Source organism: Cuculus canorus, chromosome 1 (assembly GCF_017976375.1).
Source record: "Cuculus canorus isolate bCucCan1 chromosome 1, bCucCan1.pri, whole genome shotgun sequence".
NCBI classification, from domain to species: domain Eukaryota; kingdom Metazoa; phylum Chordata; class Aves; order Cuculiformes; family Cuculidae; genus Cuculus; species Cuculus canorus.
In genome coordinates this window covers 125,596,629-125,617,977 of record NC_071401.1, presented here as the reverse complement: position 1 = coordinate 125,617,977, position 21,349 = coordinate 125,596,629, and the positions used below count along the sequence as shown (strand labels likewise).

The following is a 21,349-nucleotide window of genomic DNA, read 5'->3' as shown; positions in this document are numbered from 1 at the left end:
TCCCCAAAACGATGCTTAAATGAATCCATACTCTAGGAAATGTTTCTTTCTTATAAGAACTGGCAAAGGAGAGAGACACGTTCCCATCCTGCCACCACTTCCCAAGAGCCAGTCAAGAAGGGCTGAGGGAGAGCCCAGGAAAGCGGTAGGGGCCGGCTGGCACTGGAGGGTGCTTGGGCTGAGGGGTTATTAAGCTGAGTGTGCATGTTGTGAAATGAAGGGTTTGGAGGTACTGTTTTACTCAGCACCAGGCTATCTTTAGCAAAGACACCTGTGACGTTTCTCTGTAATGACCCATTTTAAATGCTGACTCCTCTGAATGGCATTTTCGTCATCTCCCAGAAGAGGACTCCATCACAGAAATAACAGTGACCGGAGCAAGATCGCAGGGGTGGGCGTCTTCTCAGAATGGGTGCCCAGGCAGAGAGGCTCACAGGGACGTGTGGAGCTCTGGTAGAGCCATGAGGAATGAGGGATAGACTCTGACAGGAGCAGCCCGGGACAGGGATACAGAAGCCCAGCTCACTAAATGCTTCTTTGTGTTAGGTATTCGATAGCTTCAGCCAGGTTCCAGACCTACCCGCAGCAGTCACCTTGTACAAAAACTTAACACATTGCTTTTCTTGTCTCTCTTGGCATGTCTTGCAGGTGCAAACCACACTTACTAAGAAAAAGAGGAATTGAAAACACTATTCTGCAGTATCATTGAGTTAGTCTTGCTGAAGGAATTTTCCGTTGCATTTCCAGATTTCTGTGATACCATGTTTTTGTCTGAGTGACTCCACTTTTCATGTTTTGGTCCTTCCAGTGTCGAATCTAAAGCTCATCACAACCTTCTGCTTTATGCTGACTTTTTGAGGTGCTCCATAATTTATTTGCAGACTTCAACTGACCTGAAAAATTCTAGTGTGAATTGTTCACAGTTATCAGTCGTGCAACTAGAGATCAGCTGGTCTGGGTGTTCCTAAGATTGAGCACTCACCAAAAGGACCTCATGTAAAACACCCTGATTGCTATTTGCCCCGAGCTAAAGCAAACATAGTGAGCAAAAAGAAGTTAGTCACTAATAAGAGATAACTAATAACTTTGTGGCAAGGGACTGTACACAGAAAGCAGGCACGCCTGGGGAGACGGAAGGGTAGTTCTGGCAGGGGATGTAGTGTAAGCAAAAGCTGCTGGGCAGGTTGGTACTCAACAGGCACCTGGACAGGCAACGGGTTTTACAGGGGTCAGACTGGGATTGACTGCGAGACTTCTGGCACTGACTGGGAAGGTCAGGGAGCTAAAATTGATCTAAGCTCAGCTCCAGAAAGAAAGTAACAAAACTGCACTTCCCTGGGTTCTCAGAATAGATGCAATGGCTCTCGAGTCAACACCTTGTGCTGGCGGAGGGGCCAAACAGCAGAACTCTGAACCAGAAAGTCATTGCCCAGGGCTTAGCAGGCATTGCATGAGAAGCACAACGTGGAAATGCGTTGAAATTGGCAACCCTGAGGTGGAGGGATGCAAGTGACTCTTCCCCCAAAAGGGCCATAAGGGGTTCTATCAAGGGGCTAACTCGAAATCCATTCTGTATATGAAATTAGTCCTTCTCTTTAAATCCAGGGCAGATATCAAACTTTCTTCCTTTACCATGGAAGGAAGTGATTGGTCCAGACTTCTGTCCCATGCCTGGAAGTAGCATGTTATCTTCTCAGGACCAGAAAGTGGTGTTGGAGGAGGGACCCATTGATCTGAGGTGACATCCCAAAGAGGTGTGAGAAGAGGATTAGAAAAGAGAAAGTTCACATTTTCCAGGAGAAATGGGCAAAACCAAAATGTGCCTCTACAGGATTTCTAGGAGGAAATTTCTGTTCGACATGTATAGGGAGGCTCTTTAGAAATGGTTCTTTTGTAGAGGATTTGCTGAATGGGCAGTCCCTGAGTTGCTACAGGTCTCTGATGTAGAGCTGAGACTCCAGTGGTGGCCTGCTTCCCAGTATCCCACGGGGACACATTTAGGAAAGCATAGCTTTAGGGAATCTCTGGACAAACCTACAGCCTCTTTCTTTACAATGGTAAAAGGCCAGTGACCTTTGTATGACAAACCTCAGGAGATAGTTGCATAGCGCAGAGAAACCTGAATTAGAAAGTAAGGAACAACACTGGGGGCTGCTGACTAAAGCTGTGGGCTGTATTTCTAGTAAAAAGACCCCCAGTGATTTATTCACTGAAGAGATTCTGCAGCATTCACAGGAATATTTGCCAGCTAGCATCTTGTATCTGGCCAGCATTAGCTGTAGGGAAATATGTAACTGTTCTCTTTCAAAAGGCCTCCAGATCCTTCCTGGGGGAGAGATGGGATGCTGCAAGATCCTCTTTGGACATCCACAGCTACCTGTGGAGATAGTGATGAATATCAGAACCTTGGCCAATATCTAGTTAAGCGATATCTTTGATGTTGTAGGATGTCTTTGACGCCACAGCTTCTGTATTTTGCAACACAGAGGGCGAGGTATATGAGCTACCAATATGCATGCAGCAAGCTAGGTTATGTTTTGACTCACTTCTCATTGCAGCATTCATGCCATGCTTTTAATCCAATGGAAAAATTATGCAATATCCTCCCAAATGTCTCACGGCTGCATTGAGTTTTCTCAAGAGCCCAGTACATGCAAGGGATGAAAGAAGCACACGGGCTGTGAGGAGAAAGCGCTCAGTTACGGTGACCTGCCGCTGAGATGAAGGAGTCAGGTACTGACCCAATGTGCCACATGTTGCTGAGTGACTGGGGCAGTAGCAGAACAGTCCTAAAAGATTTGCTTGACTAAGGTATGGGATGAAAGTAGCTGAGGAGCTCTGTGATAGGAGCTCAACCTTGGTCTGAGAGTGGGACTCCCAAAACATGGTTCTTCCAGGGGCAGCTGGGGAGAGTCAGACTATCTGCAGGGTCCTTGGGCACTGGAGGGTTGGAAGCTCCAATACCGACAGCAGAGCTGGATAACAGACTAGCTCTGGACATCAGAGGTAGTTCAGAATGCAGGTAAGTACTGGCAGAAACGGCCAGCAAACAACACCCTGAAAGAGCTGTCAGCACTAAGACTGGTGGTAAGAGTGGTGTCAGGACAGGCTGGGAGGATGATGCTGGACACGTAGTGAAACCAAAGGACTCAGAATCCCCCAGCAGATTACACATAAGCCTCTTCTTAGTTGTCTCTTGTCAGTTTTGCAGGGAGGCTCTGTGACTGCTTTTCCTCAGAGATATTTTGGCCTGGAGGATCCACAGAACAGATGTGGGTTTTGCTTGCTGGTGTAAGACCTTCCAGCAGCTGATCCAGGGAAATACTAATGATCTCCTGCATGCCAGGAGAGAGATAGGCTGATCCACAAATGCCATTCTCAGTTCCTCATTGCTGTTATTACTCTCAACTGACAATACTGCAAGTATCTCCTCAAAGAAAATCTCCCACAGAACGATGAGCCTTCTGGCCATGTGACTTGAATCGTCACCATGCCTCACTCTTGCCAGCAACGTGGGTCTCTCTGACACAGAAAAGGCACCTTGAACATGATTAGATGCTGGGGGATGAGCATTGCAAAGGGCACAGGAGGGTTGGGCTCTAGGCTTGTCCTTGGGAGCTGTGAAAAAGTAGATCTGGTCCATGGGCTGTGTTTTCCTGGTGCACCATGGCAGGACAACATGAGTCCATAGCTTGTGGTACACTGGAGCTCTAGAGATAAATATTTATTTATGTTATTTCCTTCTTAGTGGGAAAGCTAGATGCAATAAAAAAGAGGGTACCTAAAGGAGCGTGTAATGGTATGAGAAATCATTTGCAGAATACTACAATCCCTGAGAAGATTCATGTGGATGACGGCACAGCAAGGAAGGGGACAGCAGTGCTTCAGAATACTCCTGAAGAGAAAAAAAGTCTCTGATTTGGTGATCTATACACACTTTGCTTTGAAGAGAAATTGCCAGAGAGGGAAATGATTCATTTTTAAACTGAAAGCACTCATTGTAAAGCAAAATGGATTTATTTCCTTCTAGTTTAGTTTTCAGCTGGATCAATTCTCTAATGCTTGTCGGTGTTGTCAAAAGTGATGTATCAAGGGAGAAGAAAAGGAACATGGGATTGCCCCTTTCTGCAACACTATGCATTTATGCTGGATTAACATGATTGTGTGACAGACTAAAATTCAGAGTGTGGTGGCAGCCGAGCTGTTTTTTCAGTTTCTTCTCCACTTGGCAGGAAGCAGCCTGCATCATTTCATAGAATAGCTTCTACTCCCTCACTAAGGAAACATGCAAAATCAAATAAACCCACCTGTCAGTCATAGCATCACAAGTAGGCACAAGTGGGAAGGGACCTCTGGGGTCTCCACTTCATCCCTCTGCTCCCAGCAGAGTGGCTCTCAGGCTAAATTGGGTTGCTCAACGCCTGGCCCAGACAAAGCCCGAACACCTCCAAGTGTGGAGATTCTCCAGCCTCTCTGAAAACCTCTATTGAAACACCCTCACAGGAGAGACTTTCTGTTGTCTCCCATAAGAGGTTCATTTGTCGCAGCCTGTGCTCCTTGTCTTGTGTCCTTTCTCTGCGCCCCTGTGAGAGGAGCCTGGACTTCTCTCTCACCCTCTTTGGGGAGCAGCAGGCAGCAGTTAGTTCCTCCATCTTCTTGTGGCTGAACAAATGCCCCTTGCCATGTGTCACGTCCTCCATCCCACCATCATCTTAGGGCAAGCTGGACTTGCTCCAGTGTGTCAACATCCCACAGTAGTGCAGATGTGGCTTTTCACGTGCCGTGAAGACATGGTTAATCACTGCTTGCTATGTTCTTGCCAATGAAGCCCAGCACTCAGCTAGCCTTCGGCACCTCAAAGAGACCCTTCTGGTTCTGGAGGTGCCCCCATTCTCACCATACAGGACAATGACTGGCTACCACTATGGCTCATACAAGAGGCTTTGTTGGTGTCAAGGCTGACTCCCATTTACCCTCAAACGAAGCTGGGGCCAAAGAGGTTTCTGTGTAAAGGGGCTTTAAAATTCCCAAGAAGAGTTGAGCTTACCATGTCTTGATGAAGTCTGGGAGACATTTGAATTCCCAAGATAGAGATCCAACAAACTGAATATTAGGAAGTTTTGCCAGGAGTCGGTCACTGGGGTGAATTCAGGTCACAAGGGGAAAACATGGGTTTGAGCTCATTTTCTTTTATTTGGTGCCATTTATAATTTTTCTTGGTTTTAAGAAGTTTCTGTTTGCAGATGTCAGGTCGCATTCTCCAGGACCTGAATGGGCTATGCTGCATTCTCTCTGCTGTAAAAGGCTTCTCCACCAGGTTTTTCTCAAAAAGCCACAAAAGACTGGAGAACCCTTGCTAGTGTGTGTGAAAGCAGAAGATAAAGCAACTAATGCTTTTGTGTTCTGTGTAAATACCTCAGACCCTTTGCTGATGAGATTAGAGAGTCCTACAAATTCAGACTGTGAGTTCCCAGTACTAGGCTGCCACACGGTTTGTTCAACATCCAACTGCTTTCCGATGCTTATGGCTCTTACACTGCCGAAATGCAGTTAGGAGGGCTTCACAGCTCTGCAGGTGTGACCGTCTTGCCTGGCATGGTGCAGACTTCATATATGGCAAGGTTAATGCCAAGCAACTACCTCCTAAGACCCCTGGTGAAATCATACTTAGAATTAAAGCAGAAGGTTATGTGTTGAGGAACAAAGTCTGTGGATCACGCTTCCAGAACAGACTAGGGTATCCTGGGAAGAAAAGACTCCAGGGAGTGAGATACATGATAGCATGCTGTATGAAACGGGATCTCAAAGAGCGAACAGATTGTGTTACCTCTGTTTACAGCACAAGACGCTGGAGCACGTCCATGATTTGAAAAAAGGATGTGGAAAAATGGAAAAGGATTTAGACGAGTAGTCCAAAAATATAATTGACTTGGGCCTTGGAGATCTTGCTTTCAAATGTACAGAACTTGAAGTGTTTGATTTATTTTACCAAATCCAGAGGAAGCAATGGTGAGCTCAGCAGCAATTTTACTGCAAACAAAAGGAAATTAATTTTACATGTCATATAGACTGTAGAATTATTGTCAGAGGATGTTGTGGAGATGGGGAGTATAAATGGGAATTCAAATACGGATGAGACAATTTATGGAGGATCGGGTTCTCCCTAGCTTTTGAATATGATGTCCTGGGAATATTTGTGAGCTCAGGATGTCCTTTTTACAGGAAGCATCTATATGATGCCTTGTCTCTCATTGCTTTTCCTTAGGGATCTTATATGAGCCATTGCAGAGCACTAGGCTCAAGAGACCTTTGGTGCAACCATTTTTACGCTCTTACATTCACAATCTATCTTTGATATTTTCTCCCCATGAAAAGATGTGAAACAGAGGCGGGTTCTCCACTCCAGCAAAGGAGCATAAGGATGACCAGTGTCTTGAAATTAAACCGAAAACCTGGCTGGAAATGAGGTATATGTTTTTCACAGCAAGGTTCTGACAAAAGAAAAACTCTTGCGGTGGCCTCTTCACCACCCACAGACTGTTGACGTGAAAAATGGTTGATGGCATCCTCTTGCTCTGCCTTAGGATATAAAGCTCTCTGCAGGAACAAAGGAGCCAAGCCAGCTGATCACCTTCATGAGAATAAAATGCTATCTATATATATTTCCCCAGGCTTTTCCCTTACTCACAGCCCTGACTGGAGGGCTTCCCTGAAGAGTGCGTGTGGGCCCTTTTTAAGACACAGGAAAAAAAGCCAGCTGGTCTTGGTCTGCAAGAGAACTCCAGTGTGCAGGTCTGGGAAACAGCAGAGGGGCACGACTGCTGAGCTGAGGCACATAAACCATGAGGAAAGGAAGGAAAAACTCCTAGGCTCAAATGAACTGAGGTAGTGGTGCCATGTGGGTGTGGGGACTTTCCCCTAAGCTTAGCAGGGATCTGCTGTTTTTTCCCTAGTTACAAGTGGTCAGAAGGCTCACTTGTTCCAGACTTAAAGGAGATATAGGGGTTTCTCTTTTTTTTTCATGTCTTTTTTTATTACTGTAGTTTTCTTCTGTGTGTAGGTTATTCAGTCAAAATAAAAGTCATGCTGAAAGACTGGTAACATCAAAGGTTCTGTGTGCCCCTTGTCTGGACTACAAGAACAGATCAGCTTGTGCAGATGAGGAATATGGACAAAATGGGCCAGTCATGAGCCAAGGTAAAGTTCAGAAACCTTAATAATGGAAAAGAAGGATACAGTCAAAATACTGGCTCAAGAGTAGTTATTCAAAGGGAAAAAAATACCCAAGACTAACAGCATTTCCTGCCCTGGTCTGTGAAAAACAAATGTTTGAGGTGGATATAAAAACCAGATGACTCCTCAAAATGATGCATCTCACAGAAGGGCCAGAGGTTGACCTGGAAACCTTCCCAGGTGCATGAGAATGGGATTCCACCTTACAGCTACTCTCATGAGGAAAATGATCCAAGAGACTCTCTTCCAAGTTTGCCTTCCTGTCTCAATGCCACAGAGAATGACTGTCCTGGCTACATACTCACCCCCATGCACAATTTGTGATAATACGGCCCCTCATGGTGCTGTAAGCCAGACCAGTGTAAATGATAGGCTTCAAAAGGAGGAAAGGAATTAAAGGTGAGTGTGTAATCGGAACAGGAAATAACTCAAATTACTTCCATGGCAGGTTCCTTAGCTAGCAGTTGCCCAACTGAGTGGACGAGAAGCTCTGCTGAGGAGTGGAAAGGACAGAAAACTTTTAAAATGCCTTTGCTGTCACATAGAAATATACTCTGAATGGCTGTCTGTAAATGGCTCCGGGAGAAGCAAACTATCCAAGCAGTCTTAAACCCAGCTGCCAATGCAGCACTTGAAAGATTTTGAGATATCTGGGCCATTTGCTGTGGTTTCTTGAGGACTTGTGGACCTGCCAGCAAAACCCAGAGGTACGTTTCCTCAAGAACATTCTGCAACTGTCAACCCTAATATAGGTTCTCCAGGAAGTCACAGTGGTCTCAGGTACTGGCTCTGTTCTCCAGCATCCAATATAGCTTCTTGATAACCGACTGAAGTTGTATACAATGAGAAAAAGAGGCCTCTAACTTCCTAAGGGGGAACAATTAAATTCCAAGGCTCTACCTAGGGGATCCAATAAAGGAAGGAATGCTACTGGGAAAGGATTCAGAATCAGCTACAGCTGAAAAGACTGTAAGTGGTGTGAACATACATGCGCCTTTCTAGTGAAGGTCCCCTAGACCTGCCTTGGACTCTGCAGGCAAAGGACTATTCCTCCTAGAAGCCAAAGAGACACCTGTGTGTGTTCAAATCAACCCGTGGATACCAAGCCAAGACAAATCTGATGCTAATTGACCCCACAGGTACTTCTCGTTTCTCCAGGTTGGAGTTAGGCTTCTCAGAACACCACCTGTGTATTCAAAGCCATTCCTACTTCCTTCGCTCTGAGATACAGCTCACAGCATGCTCTGTATGAGGCATTTTGGTATGGAGAAACTTGGATGATAACTACTCACAAAAGTTTCATTCAAGTATTTACAGACATGTCAAGTTTGGTGCCACCAGAGGGCTCTTCAGGCAGGAAAGCTGTAGACCTATGCTTGAGTGAGTCTTCTCCCCATAATAAATCCATTTGAGAGAATCAAGAAAAGCAATATAGGGTGCACCCTCAAAGATGAAAGAGGTATCAGTTTGAACTACATTTTGTTGTGCTGCCTGTTGCCCCAGAGTAGTGCTCTTCAGCACAACCCAAGGCCTTGAAAGAAGAAATTGGGGCTTAGCCTTTGTGTCACAGGTAATAGAAAAGGACTGGGTCCTGCTGGAGGCTTTAGTGATTAAAGCACATATAGCACCGAGATGTTCTGCTGTATAACAATTAGAACACTGCAAGCACCACCACTATATCCCAGTTCCATTACAGCAGTCTTTCTTCTTGTCTGCTGTCTGGGATCCCATCAGCTACTTGTAAGATTTTCACCCTTGGAAGTAAAAGCAAAAGCAACGCTGGGGGATTACTGAGCCACCTATAGGAATCTTGCCACAGATGGGGGACCTTAAGTCAGGGTTTGATCTACAAACACTTTAAAACATAGAAAACTGAGGTGCAGCAGGATCCTCTCCCAGTGAGAAACTACAGTCAACACAGCACACTGTTAGCAATGCTCTACAAGAATGCTTATTTCTACAACCATGAAAAGGGATTCACAGGCCTTGAAGCAGTCTGTATTTTCTTTGGTAAAGATCAAAATTTCATGACTCACTTGAATTACAAGGTTGGCGTTCCCAAATTTCTTTGCTTAATCTTCTATGAAATTTACCTTGTAGAGAACCGGCAAATTCCCAGCTGAAACCTGGGTCCATATCTACCATGCTGCTACCCTGGAAACTCAGGAGGTTTGTTGGAGCCATGTACAACAGCCTCAGCTGTTTTCAAGACTCAACTTGGCATAGCAGAATATTTAGTAGTACCATTTAAGAAACTGTCCTTCACATAAGATAACACCAACTAGCTTTAAGTTTTCAGATTGAATTTCTGATGTGCTTTTGGAGGAGCCTAATGGAGTTAAGCTGTGGAATTCATGCTGCGGAGTGCTGCCTAGCAAAGACCTTTTTGTGAAGTCATTCAGAAGTGCAACAACCGAAAAGCTGCCAAAGGATGCTTCAGGTAAGGATCTTTCAAAATTTTCATTAAAATTATGCAGACGAATAGATGCATCCCAAAATAATGGATGAATTGCTATAAGACCTGGGATAGTCTAAGACATGACTCTACCTGAGCTGCCAAAGAGGTACTGGCAGACATGCATAACTACAGAGCTCTGGAAGATGACTATTTTTGCTACATCTTGCAACCTTTACTGGTTTTAGGGTCTTCTATCTTGGATGCATGAAGCCCCAGTAAGATTTTGGACTTAGGGACAACAAGATTCTTCATTGCAGGACATGTGGCCATACACCCCGCTGACATCACGACGCTGCTTCATGGATTAAGCGACTAAATTGAGAATAAAGCACCCTGAACCTCACTAGGACATTGGAAATGTTCAGCTGGACTTTTTGAGACCAAGTGCTTAAGAGACATGGTAGAGAATGGGAACAATACATGTTAATATAAAAAACACTGGAGATCTGTGGAGCACACAGCTCCCACACCCCCCTGGTGACAAGTAGCATCAGCTAGACATCACCCACACCTCATATATAGGTCACATGCTCTTCTGTCCTCTTTAATACGTGATTTACAGCAAGTCACCTGGTCATCTGCCATAGCCTGCTTGCACAGGTAGACCTGATCAGGTGGAACTTATCTGCTCTGATAACGCCGGTTCTCTGAGGCTCAGCTCAGGAATTACTGTTGTGCACAAATACTTCCAGCTTAGACTCAGGCTTCATGAACAGTCTGAGAAGGGAAAGCATCCTTTTCTGTGTCTGACAGAAAATGCCTCCCCCAAGAGCAAAGTTGTGACTGATGGCACAAAGTTTGGTCTGTAAGCCATCTTGTATGGCTGAGACCCTTGAATACTAACACCTTAGGTCTCTCCTCACCCCTGTGGCTGTCCATGTTTTGCTAAAACTGCAGGAGTTCACCAGGAACCAACCCGCAAACTTATCCACTGATGATACTCGGTGCTCTGGTCCTGTCCATCTGCTACATGTCCCCAGTCTAAGCCCACACAGACTTCTTCCCTGAGGAAACACACGACTGGATCAGCCACAAACGTGTCTCTCTCTGACTCCACTCTTTAAATAAGGGAGAGAGGTGGGAGGGAAAAGTACACGGGCTTCTTAAGGATCTGGGAAGGCAAGTTGTTTCAGTTTCCCATATGGCATATGGCAAGCAGCTGAGCAATGCGTCTACTCACCAGAGGGCCTAAAGCAACCCCGATCCCAGAGGAAGGGCTAGAGGAGAGAAGTAGTTCATCTTCACTAATTTTTTAAAGCCAGTACCACAGGGTAATTAGGGACTTCCCTGAAGCAAGACCTCCCGGACTGGAGGGCTCACTTTTTCCGGGTCTGAAGGAAGGTTCACAATTTCATTACGCTGGTCTTCTTTCATTTATTGGCTTAAAGCTGGTGTGAAAGACTAAAGAGGCTGGGTGGAGTGGATCGTTTGCCTAGGGGGTAATGAGGAAGCGACTTCTATAACATACAAAGAGCATTCAGTTCTGGGCTCAGCGGTTCAAATATGTTCAGGCTCAGCTCAAACTTTCCATGGCAGGCCTCCATTTCTTCATATATTGTAGAAAGATATTGGTGGGAAGGGATGTCTGGAGATCTGATTGGTGAGAAGCTCAATGTGAGCCAGCAATGTGCACTAGCAGCCCAGGAGGCCAAATATGTCCTGGGCTGCATCAAAAGAAGCGTGGCCAGTAGGTTGAGGGTGGGGATTCTGCCCCTTTATTCCTCTCTGGTGAGTTCTCATCTGGAGTATTGTGTCCAGTTCTGCAATCCTCAACATAAGAAGGATATGGAGCTGTTGGAACGAGTCCAGAGGAGGGCTACAAGGATAATCAGAGGGCTGGAGCACCTCCCATATGAGGACAGGCTGAGAGAGTTGGGGTTGTTCAGCCTGCAGAAGAAAAGGCTCTGAGGAGACCTCACAGCAACCTTCCAGAACCTGAAGGGGATACAAGAAAACTGGGGAGGGGCTTTTTACAAAGGCATTGAGTGATAGGACAAGGGGCAATGGGTATAAACTGGAGAGGGGCAGATTTAGACTAGACATAAGGAGGAAATTCTTCACAATGAGGGTGGTGAGGCAATGGCACAGGTTGACCAGGGAAATTGTGGCTGCCTCATCCCTGGAGGTGTTCAAGGTCAGGTTAGATGGGGCCTTGGGCAGCCCGATCTAGTGGGAAGGATGTTGGAACTGGATGATCTTTAAGGTCCTTTCCAACCCAAACTCTTCTATGATCCCTAGCCCAACACCCTTGGTCACAGCAGAGCTGACTCCAAAGCCAGGTCAGGTTGCTCTGCTTAACCAGAAACATTAACTGGTTTTATTCAATCAACATGGACTTCAGCTGCCTCCTCTCATATTTGTCTGCAGCTCATCACCACAGCCACAGCTGTCCTCTTCAGGAGGCTGCACCTGGACAGTCACCCAAAAAGGAGAAACTTGCATCCTGCCTATGCTATCCTGGCAGGCTTGGATATCCTGGCACCTGTTGCTGCAGCCACAGCCTTCAGGTGGTGAGCTCGTCACCCCAGTGGGTCTAGGACCCAGCCGTTTATTTGTCCCTGCTGGGGAACAAGGGGTCACTGACTCATTTGAAGTAGAACAGGGACCCAACTAAGACCTGGTAGGCAGCTCTACCTGCTCTCTGCACTGATGTCTTTGTTTACTTTTCTAAACCACACAAAAGGGCTGCCAGAAACAGACATTGCTAGCCTAGAGGGAAGTCTGGCAGACCCTGCAAGAGTGGGACTGCACCACTTGCATAATTCTCTCAAAATAAGTAGCCCTGGAGGAGGCGAGAAAGAAGGAAATTTCTGGTGCCACTCTGTTGGCAAGACCAGAGTGGTTGAAAGGTTAGAGCAGCTGCTGTCAGAAGGAAGGAAGTGACCGTAAACAGCAGACGTCTCCTTCACAGCTGTAAAAATACTGTGATTGGAAAAAAGCAAGTTGCTTAGGAAAGGCCTCCTGACACCACAACCTCTGTCAGGTGAAATCATTGAGGACCTTGTTGCAGCTTGTTGAAAACTAAGATCTGCTCTGCCATCACGCTTGACCCAGTGGTAAGACCTGACCAGAAGACCATGCTGGTACACACTTCTGTGCAGACAGACTCTTTCAGTTTAATCCCAGTGCGCACTGACTTCTAGTGCAACTTTTGGCAAAACTAATAGCATCGAGGGAGTTCTGCCCACAGCTGATGAGGTTTACAGGTGGTCACAGGGATTAAAATACGTGAGCGGAGAATTAGCACAGAGCCCAGAAAGGTGAATAACACCTCTGAATTATATCATTACTTCTGATGAACCACTGCTGAATATCGGCTTTGTTCTTACCTTTAATGAAACCAGCATGACACCACTGATCTCACTGTGGAAGAAGAACTAGACTGAATGATGGAAAGCATCTTCAAGTCTGGATGCAAATCAAGTACACAAGGGCAGGCTTGAGAGGAGGCACAGTGCAGAACCCTGTATCCTCAACTTTTTCTGGAAATCTATGCAACTTCTGGAAATCTATGCAGGTTGTTCAGCCTAAAGAACAGAAGGCTCCAGTAAAACCTTATAGCAGCCTTGCGGTACTTAAAGGGGGCAACAGGAAAGACAGGGACAGACTTTTTAGCATGGCCTGTTGTGATAGGACAAGGAGTAATGGTTTTAAACTAAGAGAGGGGAGATTTAGGCTGGATATAAGGAAGAAATATTTTACAATGAGAGTGATGAAACACTGGAACAGGTTGCCTAGGGAGGTAGTGGAGGCCCCATCCCTGGAAACCTTCAAGGTTAGGTTGGAGCATCTCATCCAGTTAAAAAGTCCCTGCTTCTGCAGGAGAGTGGACTAGATGACCTGTAAAGGTGCCTTCCAACTCAAAGCATTCTACGATTCTATGATTCTGTGATTCTGTGATTCTGTGATTCTATGATTCTATTCTTGCTGTGATTGCCTTGGCAGCTAAAGTACCACCAGCTACAGCACGGATCTTTGCAGATCTAAGGAAAGCAAACAAACTGTGCGATTTTTCATTGTGTTATCTGCAGCCCGCGCCTCAAGTTAGTGATTATGTCTCACAAGTTACAAAGATGAAAATATGCCAAAGCAGGTATTCCTCTGTTTCTATAACTGTAGGTCTATCTTCTAACTATGCAGAGATGACGGCAAAGCTGTTTTATAAAACTGAATAAGACAGAAGAACTAGTAGAAGCTCTGGAGTCAAGGGGACCATAGAGACAGGGGAAACCTGGCTGGCAGCCCTTTGTCACTTCCCTCTGTCATGCAGTGTTTTCCTCAAAGGAAACGAGGAGTGGCTGCTCCCATTGCTAGTGCTGGCCTAAACAATCAGGTGCTGCCTCACTTCCTCCTGGATGACCAGCAGGATAGAGCCAGAGGTACTGGTGTTGCATTCACATAGAAAACAGGGAAGGAGTTGTCTCTCCACACCTTGTCATTGGCAAGTACTTTCTTCATTATTGGTAGTCAGGCACTGTTGCAGTGGTGGCGAAGAAGAACGGAAACTACCATCAGCCACTGCAGAGATGGTATCATCTGCTAATGATTTATCTTCAATACCAAACAGAAAAAGGTCATTGGTCAGCAGGACGTTTGGGAGAGTCCTGAGGACTTGCTTCAATGTCAAAGTATCTTGAACAGAGGTTAGAATTGATTGTTTATTAAAATGGAGAAACAGTAGGAATACAAAATTGCAGAACCGCAGTCAGCTCATCCATCAAGGTGCCTGAGGTGGACAGGAGCAGGGAGAGGTGTTGCAAGTCAACCCCAGGAAGCAGGCACCTGCTTTGGAAATGCTGCTGGCAAGGAGGAGGCACCCTGGCCAGCTGTGGCTCTGGCTGCCAAGGGAGCTCTGCAGGGCTGCAGCGAACACAGCTGAGGCTGAGCCTGGGCAGCAGAGAGGGGCAAGGCTGCGATGACCCTTGAACACAGTGCCCAGCACATGGCTCAGCTGGAAATCGGGCTGTCGTGGAACCAGGGGGGCCTGCTTGAACGAGACCCAACCCTGCGGGAGAAGAAGGGCCCAGATCCCCTCCCTGACACCAAGCTGGGAAGGAGGGAAGGGGCTTAGCAGCAGCTGTCCTGCTTACACCTCGCTTGTGTCCCTCAGCACTATCCTGCAGCCAAATGTGGACCTTTGGAGATAAAGACAGTGGATGCTTTGTCCCTCCAGAGACCAGCAACTATTTGTGCTTCCAGTATCTGATCTGTTGCTGCAGTTGGGCAAGCACAAAGCCACTGATGCTCAGACAAAAGGTGGTATTATTTACAGCTCCCTGTCGTGGCTCATTGTGCGGTTGCCACAAGTCTAAAAAGGCAGAAACACTAACAGCAACTTTAAAGGTCTGCAAAGATAAAAAGACAAAAGCTTGACAGTTCTCTTCCAGGCAACCGGTGGGAAAAACAACTGAAGCTTTTGCCTCTTAAAACTCTCCCCTGTTGCTGCGACTGATACATTGTGGGTCATGCCTGGAGCCAGCCAAGGAAGGGAGGTTGTAGGGCAGCGTGTGGTTACTGCAGCATGTGTCCAACAGCCACAGCTTGGGTTTCCTTTCTGAGCCACTGTTGTCTAGTGCTGAGGCCCAATTGCAGTTTTGAGAGCTTCATGACAGCCCCAAAGCTTTATCTTACGTCTATGCCGTGTCCTTGCTGTGAATGCCTGACAGATGAAGCAGCATAAGAGGGAGCAAGAAGGACCCATGCATGCTGCTGTTTGGCACACAAGGGCCACTCAATTATCACAGGTCTTTTAGAATCATAGAAGGGTTTGGGTTGGAAGAGACCTCCAATATCATCCAGTTCCAATGGAACACCTCCCACCAGATCAGGCTACTCAAAGCCCCATCCAACCTGGCCTTGAACACCTCGGGGGAATGGGGCATCCACAACTTCTAAGAGCAACTAAGTCCTAGTGCCTCACCACCCTCAAAGGGAAACATTTCTTAATATCTCATTTGAATCTCTGGTCTTTCAACTTAACACTGCTCCCCCTTATCCTGTCCCTGCACTTCCGGATACAGAGCCCCTCCTCAGCTTTCCTGTAGCCCGCTTTAGTTACTAGAAGGCTGCTATAAAGCCTCCCCAGAAGCTTCTCTCAGCCTATCCTCATACGGGAACGTGCTCCTCCCCTTGGATCATCCAAGGCCTCCTCTGGACTCACTCCAAGGGATCCATGTCCCTGCCGTGCTGAGAACTCCAGAACTGAACACAGTACTCCAAGTTTTGACTAACACAGGATTCCCCCTCACTGCCTGCTGCTGGTCAATCCACCCCATTTGTCCACAAACCAACTTCTTCCCATGCAATCAGAACATACCCCAAAACAAACAGAACTACCCACACAAGCTGTTTGAAATATTTTTAAACACTTTTATTTACAGTGCTAGTTGAAAACAATATATATATCTATCATCCTTGTGATGTCTATGCCATAGAAAATGCTGTGGCTATATTACCTTTAATTTACAAAAAATGGTCACAAGAAAATCTGAAGGGAAGAAATGGAAATCAAAGTTTGGTCCCCAATTGTTTCTCTTGATTTATTTTAAAAAAGCCTCCAAATTAAAAAAATACGCACTTCAGATGATATTCGTATATAAAAACAACCCTTATCTTCTGAAAAATTCATGAGGGCCAGCTTGATGTCATGTAAACTTGGAAAAAAAAGAAGAAAAAAAGCTTAAAATAAAATTCTGTCTCCATACGTTGTTTAATAGAACCATTATTTGCTTGTAGTATTCTTTCTGTCTTTCAGGGTTCAGTGGGAAAGCAGATGAGAGGAGGCCTAGGCCTGGAAAACGCACCATGAAATCTGTGCCCGCAGCCTCCTGGACTCTGGGATGATATCCAACAGCAGTTCTGGGAGCAGAAGCTGTCAAGAATCTCAGTCATACTAGTGACTAAAAGGGAGGGGAAGTGAAAAATTGAAGGAGAGGTGCTTGCCACGTGAAGAGCCTGGCACATGGGCCTGGCAAAAGGACATACGAGGCTCCAGGAAACCGTAAGATTCATGGGGAAAAAAGGATCATTTGTAAGCGGGGCACAGCTGGAAGGATGTGGGGGACTGGAATAATTTCAGCTGGGGAATGTCACAGATGAGCTAGGTCTTCAGGTGAGGGAGAAAACTGCTGTCTTCCCTGTTTGAGAGCATTTCTAATCTTTCCTCATCTGAGATCATGTGAAGCCAGAGGCTAGACAGTGCAAGCACAGGCTGGAATGGAGGAGGAAAGATGGACGGAACAGATGAGATGGGAGGGGAGGACTCAAGCTGAAGACCCGTTTTCTTTCTTCTGTCTCTTTGGATCCACTTCATCCTATGTAGGGGACAGAGAGGGGGAAAAAAAAAAATGGAGTTACCATCAGTCACCACACGAAGGCATATCCTTTCTCCATAAAAACTCTTACCGCTGCTTTTTCCTGCCTATGGAAATATCTGTGTGGCCCACCCTAAATCCACTCCCCTTTAAAGGATCTTTGCGTGCATTGCAACTGTTCTGTTGATGGTCACAGCCAAGATGTGGACAGCTCTATTTGGAGGGATATCTGTGCTGTTATTTTTGATAGGTGTTACAAACCCAAGCTCACATCACTTCAAGACAGACCCCCAAGATCCTCCCTTACAAGTTCATTTTCTGTCCTGAAGCCCAGAAGTCACAGGTGTTTGAGGGATCATCGTCCATCACAATCTCAAGCACCTTAACCCTCAAAACACTTACCACCATGACTGCTAGGACTGAAGGTCCTGGATGCTGAAAGGAGTCTACAGGGGTTTATTAGCCGTTTGCTACATCAGATTTGTCTACCCATCTGCTGCTGAAGCAGCAATGAGACCCGAGGCCAATTTGAATTGCTCAACAGCAGCATCCACCTGAATTTGACTGGCACATAGCATTTAACCTACTTCCTTCTCACTGCCATTACTCTCACACTATCACTTACCTCTTCCTCCTCTGCAGATCGTTTCTCTGCGTGACCATCCTGCTCTTGCCCATTCTCATCTCCTTCTAAGGACAAGCAAGAAAGGACATGACAGGTTAATTACAGTAGCATTCAGAGGAAGGCAATATCACAGTTGGAGGAAGAATCTTTCTCCGTGCTTTCATTCTCCCACAGCCCAATTCCTCCCATTCTCCCCACAGATCAACTACTCCTACCTTCATCCTCATCACCACCTTCTTCTTCATCCACATCATCAGGATTCTCTTCATCATCCTCTTCAGCTCCATTTTCCTCATCCTGAGCGAAACAAATTGGTCAGAGCAGAAATTAGCATCAGGATGACACTGCTCTTTGCTGCAAGTGCAAGAATAATCTCCACAACTGCAGCGACATCGGATTCTAGTCTCAGATGTGCATCAAGTGAGTGACCTCTGAACTACTGTTCAGACACTGTCATTCCCAACATTGCAGCTGTCCCACACAGCTGAAACCCTCCTCCCAACCAGCCTTCTTTTCAATAATCAATCCTTACAGTCCCTCCTCACTAAAATGAGCCTATTTGGCTTCCAAAAGCTTACAAGCCTGACAAGCTTCTGCCACCCCATCCCAATAATCAGAACATCTCTCTGCCTACAGGATAAGGACTTAGCCTGTGCTTTTAGTACATCTGCTTCCAGACTCCTTCTGACCTTCATCAACCTGTGTACTTCCTCACTCCTCCTTCCCCCTCACTTCAATTTATACTCCTTAAGCACCTCAGGACACTTCAGTAGGTGCCGTACCACGTCTCCCGGTTCATCAAACTCCTGCTCACCCCTGACTCCATTCTTCTCTTGGATTTCTTTCCTCCTCAACGAGCCACACCAACTGTGCTATGCCGAGGCTCGTTCTCCACAATCACTCTACAACTCATTCTTCATTTGCCCCTCTCCCTTAGGAGCTCCCCAAATTGCCCTCTTTCTCAATCCCCATGTTCTCTGCCTGCAGCAAGCCAGGCTCAGCACCACTTACAAAGCCCTGACACCTCGCAAGGGCTCACCTCCACTATCTCCTTCTTCTTTTCTTTATGCACTGTTTTCTCCTCCAGTTTTTCCTTCTTTTCTTTCATTTCCTGCACAAGACGAGAAGAAAAAACACATCGCAGCAGTGAGCGGTGCGGAAATAAAAGAGACTGGGATGCTTACACAAAGAGGTTGAGAGGAGACGCAAGGAGACAGCGAGGAGATCTGCCCTGCCTGACAAAGAAAAGCAGGGAAAACGTGTCGGAGCTACTTTCAGCCAACGCACATGTGGCAATCAGAACCACGGGAGGCTTCAATGCTTTTTAAAGCACCCATGTCTGCACGATGGAGGCGTTTCCTACCCTTTCCCTCCCCCCCAGGGGTGCCTCCGCTTTGTGTCCACACAACTTTCCGCCCGCCCGCGCGGGCGAGAGGGGGGTCCCGCCCCCGTGAAACGGTTTAAACCATCCCCTAACGGCTCTGCCGGCGCCCGCCCGCCCCGACGGGGAGACTCTGGCGGCGCGATACGCGCCTCCTCCCCCGCGAGCCGAGAGGAGCCGAACAGAGCCGACCCCAGCCGAAGAGAGACGAGCGGAGCCGAGCCCCGCCGAGCTGAGCCGAACCCAGCCAATGGCCGGTGGGGGCGGCACACGAGGTCCCGCGCGCGCCCCCCGCCGGCCGGGCAGCTCCGAGGGCGAGGCGTGCGCCCATTCACACCCCCGCGTTGGGGATGGACGGATGGATGCATGGATGGATGGATAGAGTCTCACCTTAGCGCTAAGCTCCGCCGGCGCCTCCTCAGCGCGTTTCTCCGACATCCTCGATTCGAGTGGCGGCGGGCAGAGAGGCGGCTCGGGGGGGAGGGCAAAGTCCCAGAGATCCGGAGGCGGCGGCGGCGCCCGGCCCTGAGGGCCAAAGTACCAGGGTCTCCCGCGGCGGGGGGGGGAAGGCGCCGGGGCAGCGGATTTATACAGCGCCCGGTGACGAGAGAGAAGGAGGGACCTGCGGAGGGAGGGGAGAGGGACGGGCGGAGGAGGAGGAGGGAGGGGAGAGGGACGGGGAGCGCGCCCGGACGAACAATGTGCGCTGCCACCGCGGCCCCGCCTCCTCCCCTGCCGCCACGGCGAGGTGCGAATCCCCCGCTCCTCGCGGCTGAGACACCGGGATTGAGAGGGTGGTGAAGGGGGAGGTGGGATGGGCACCCCTCACAAAGACACCCGGGGTGGGTGGGCGAGGAGCAGCGCTGGCGACGGCCGGGATCACGCGGCCGCCCTGCCTGGAATTTTCCACTCCAGCTGCTCGCTCTCCCACCCTCCCCTTTTCGCCCCTCCCGCTGGAAGCGCTCCCGGCGGCTGAGCTCGCCTCGACACGCCCCCACACCCCCCATACCCAGCGCGGGAACCCGGCGGGGCGGGAGCCAGGCTGCTTTTCCCGCGCTCGGGGCAGGAACGAGGCTGTTTTTCCCGCGCTCTGGCCTCGGCGCGGGGGGGGGCTCAGTGAATTCACCCCGTTCCCCATATAAGGAGGGACTTATGGGTCGGCTCCTGATTGGGCCATTCAAATGAGCCGTCTGCCTGGCAACAGGCTTCCTATTGGCTGCCGCGGCCGGGGCTCGGGGTGGGAGGGGCGCAGTGGCTGCAGTGAGGCAGGAGGGGTTTGCGGGCACGTGCGGCGCGAGGTGCCCCGGGAGCCACCGGTATAGGGCGGGTGACACTGCTGCCTGGCCGGGACCGGGCTGGGCTCAGCACCCGCCGCCGGCAGGCACCGACAGCCTCTCGGCGCCGGGCAGCATCGCCGCCCCGCTCCCTGTAAACCAGAGTCTGCTCTGGGAAGAGCAGATCGTGGCTCGAAGCTGCAGGGAGCTCACTGAACAGATGTTGCTGTAGCCGCCCTTCAGACCGTTGTTAGTGAGCTGGAGCGGACCAGCATGACTGAATTCCCTTCGCCTTCCCCAGATTTATGTTGTCCTTCTCTTAGTCACAAGCACACACAAAACACCTGGATGTGTTTGCAAGCCCATGTACCAAACTAACCCTGCAGGGGTGGGTACGCGCAGCCTTCTTATAGAATCACAGAATTGTTTGGTTGGAAAAGACCTTAGAGATCATCGAGTCCAACTGTCCCTGCCCGCTACTGAAACAGATCCGTGAGCACCTTGTCTCCCCATCTCTTAAACACCTCCAGGGATGGGGACTCCACCACCTCCCTGGGCAGCCTCTGCCTGTGCCCAAGAACCCTCTCAGTGAAGAAATTTTTCCTAATATCTAATCTAAGCCTCCCCTGGCGCAACCTGAGGCCATTTCCTCTTGTCTTACCCCCTGTTGCTCGGGAGAATAGACTAGCACCCACCTCTCTACAACCTTCTTTCAGGCAGTTGTAGAGGCTCCCGTCAGCCTCCTTTTCTGTAGGCTAAACAGCCCTAGTTCTCTCAGCCACTCCTCATAAGACTTGTGCTCCTGACCCATCACCAGCTTCATTGCCCTCCTCCAGACACACTCCAGGACCTCAGTGTCTTTCTTGTGAACGAGCCAAAACTGAACACAGGATTTGAGGTGCAGTCTCACCAGTGCTGAGTACAGGGATACAGTCACTTCCCTGGTCCTGCTGGCCATGCTGTTTCTTATCCTCACAAGTACACGGGATGGTTATTAATCTGTCTGGCTGGAAAATATATTTAGGCACACAAGCCCTTGATACCAAAGTTAGTAAGCGTCAGCGC

The 21,349-nt window shown here is 48.2% G+C and overlaps 1 protein-coding gene across 1 annotated transcript; it reads right to left on the bottom strand.

The window, feature by feature from the left end:
• Positions 1-16,046: 16,046 nt before the first annotated feature.
• PTMS (parathymosin) lies at positions 16,047-19,714 on the bottom strand. Its single transcript, XM_054079804.1, has 5 exons — positions 19,401-19,714; positions 18,669-18,740; positions 17,845-17,926; positions 17,630-17,694; positions 16,047-17,004 (listed from the first exon to the last, which is right to left on the bottom strand). The coding sequence occupies exons 1-5, from the start codon at positions 19,446-19,448 to the stop codon at positions 16,954-16,956; spliced, it is 318 nt and encodes a 105-aa protein (XP_053935779.1). The 5' UTR covers positions 19,449-19,714; the 3' UTR covers positions 16,047-16,953.
• Between the last annotated feature and the right edge of the window lie 1,635 nt (positions 19,715-21,349).

Coding starts and splice junctions, on each gene's coding strand:
- PTMS (XM_054079804.1), bottom strand. CDS start 19,448: ATGTCGGAGAAACGCGCTGAGGAGGCGCCGGCGGAGCTTAGCGCTAAG. Junction 18,741..19,400: donor CGGCGGAGCTTAGCGCTAAG/GTGAGACTCTAT, acceptor CGTCTTGTGCAG/GAAATGAAAGAAAAGAAGGA. Junction 17,927..18,668: donor AGAAGAAGGAGATAGTGGAG/GTGAGCCCTTGC, acceptor TGTTTCGCTCAG/GATGAGGAAAATGGAGCTGA.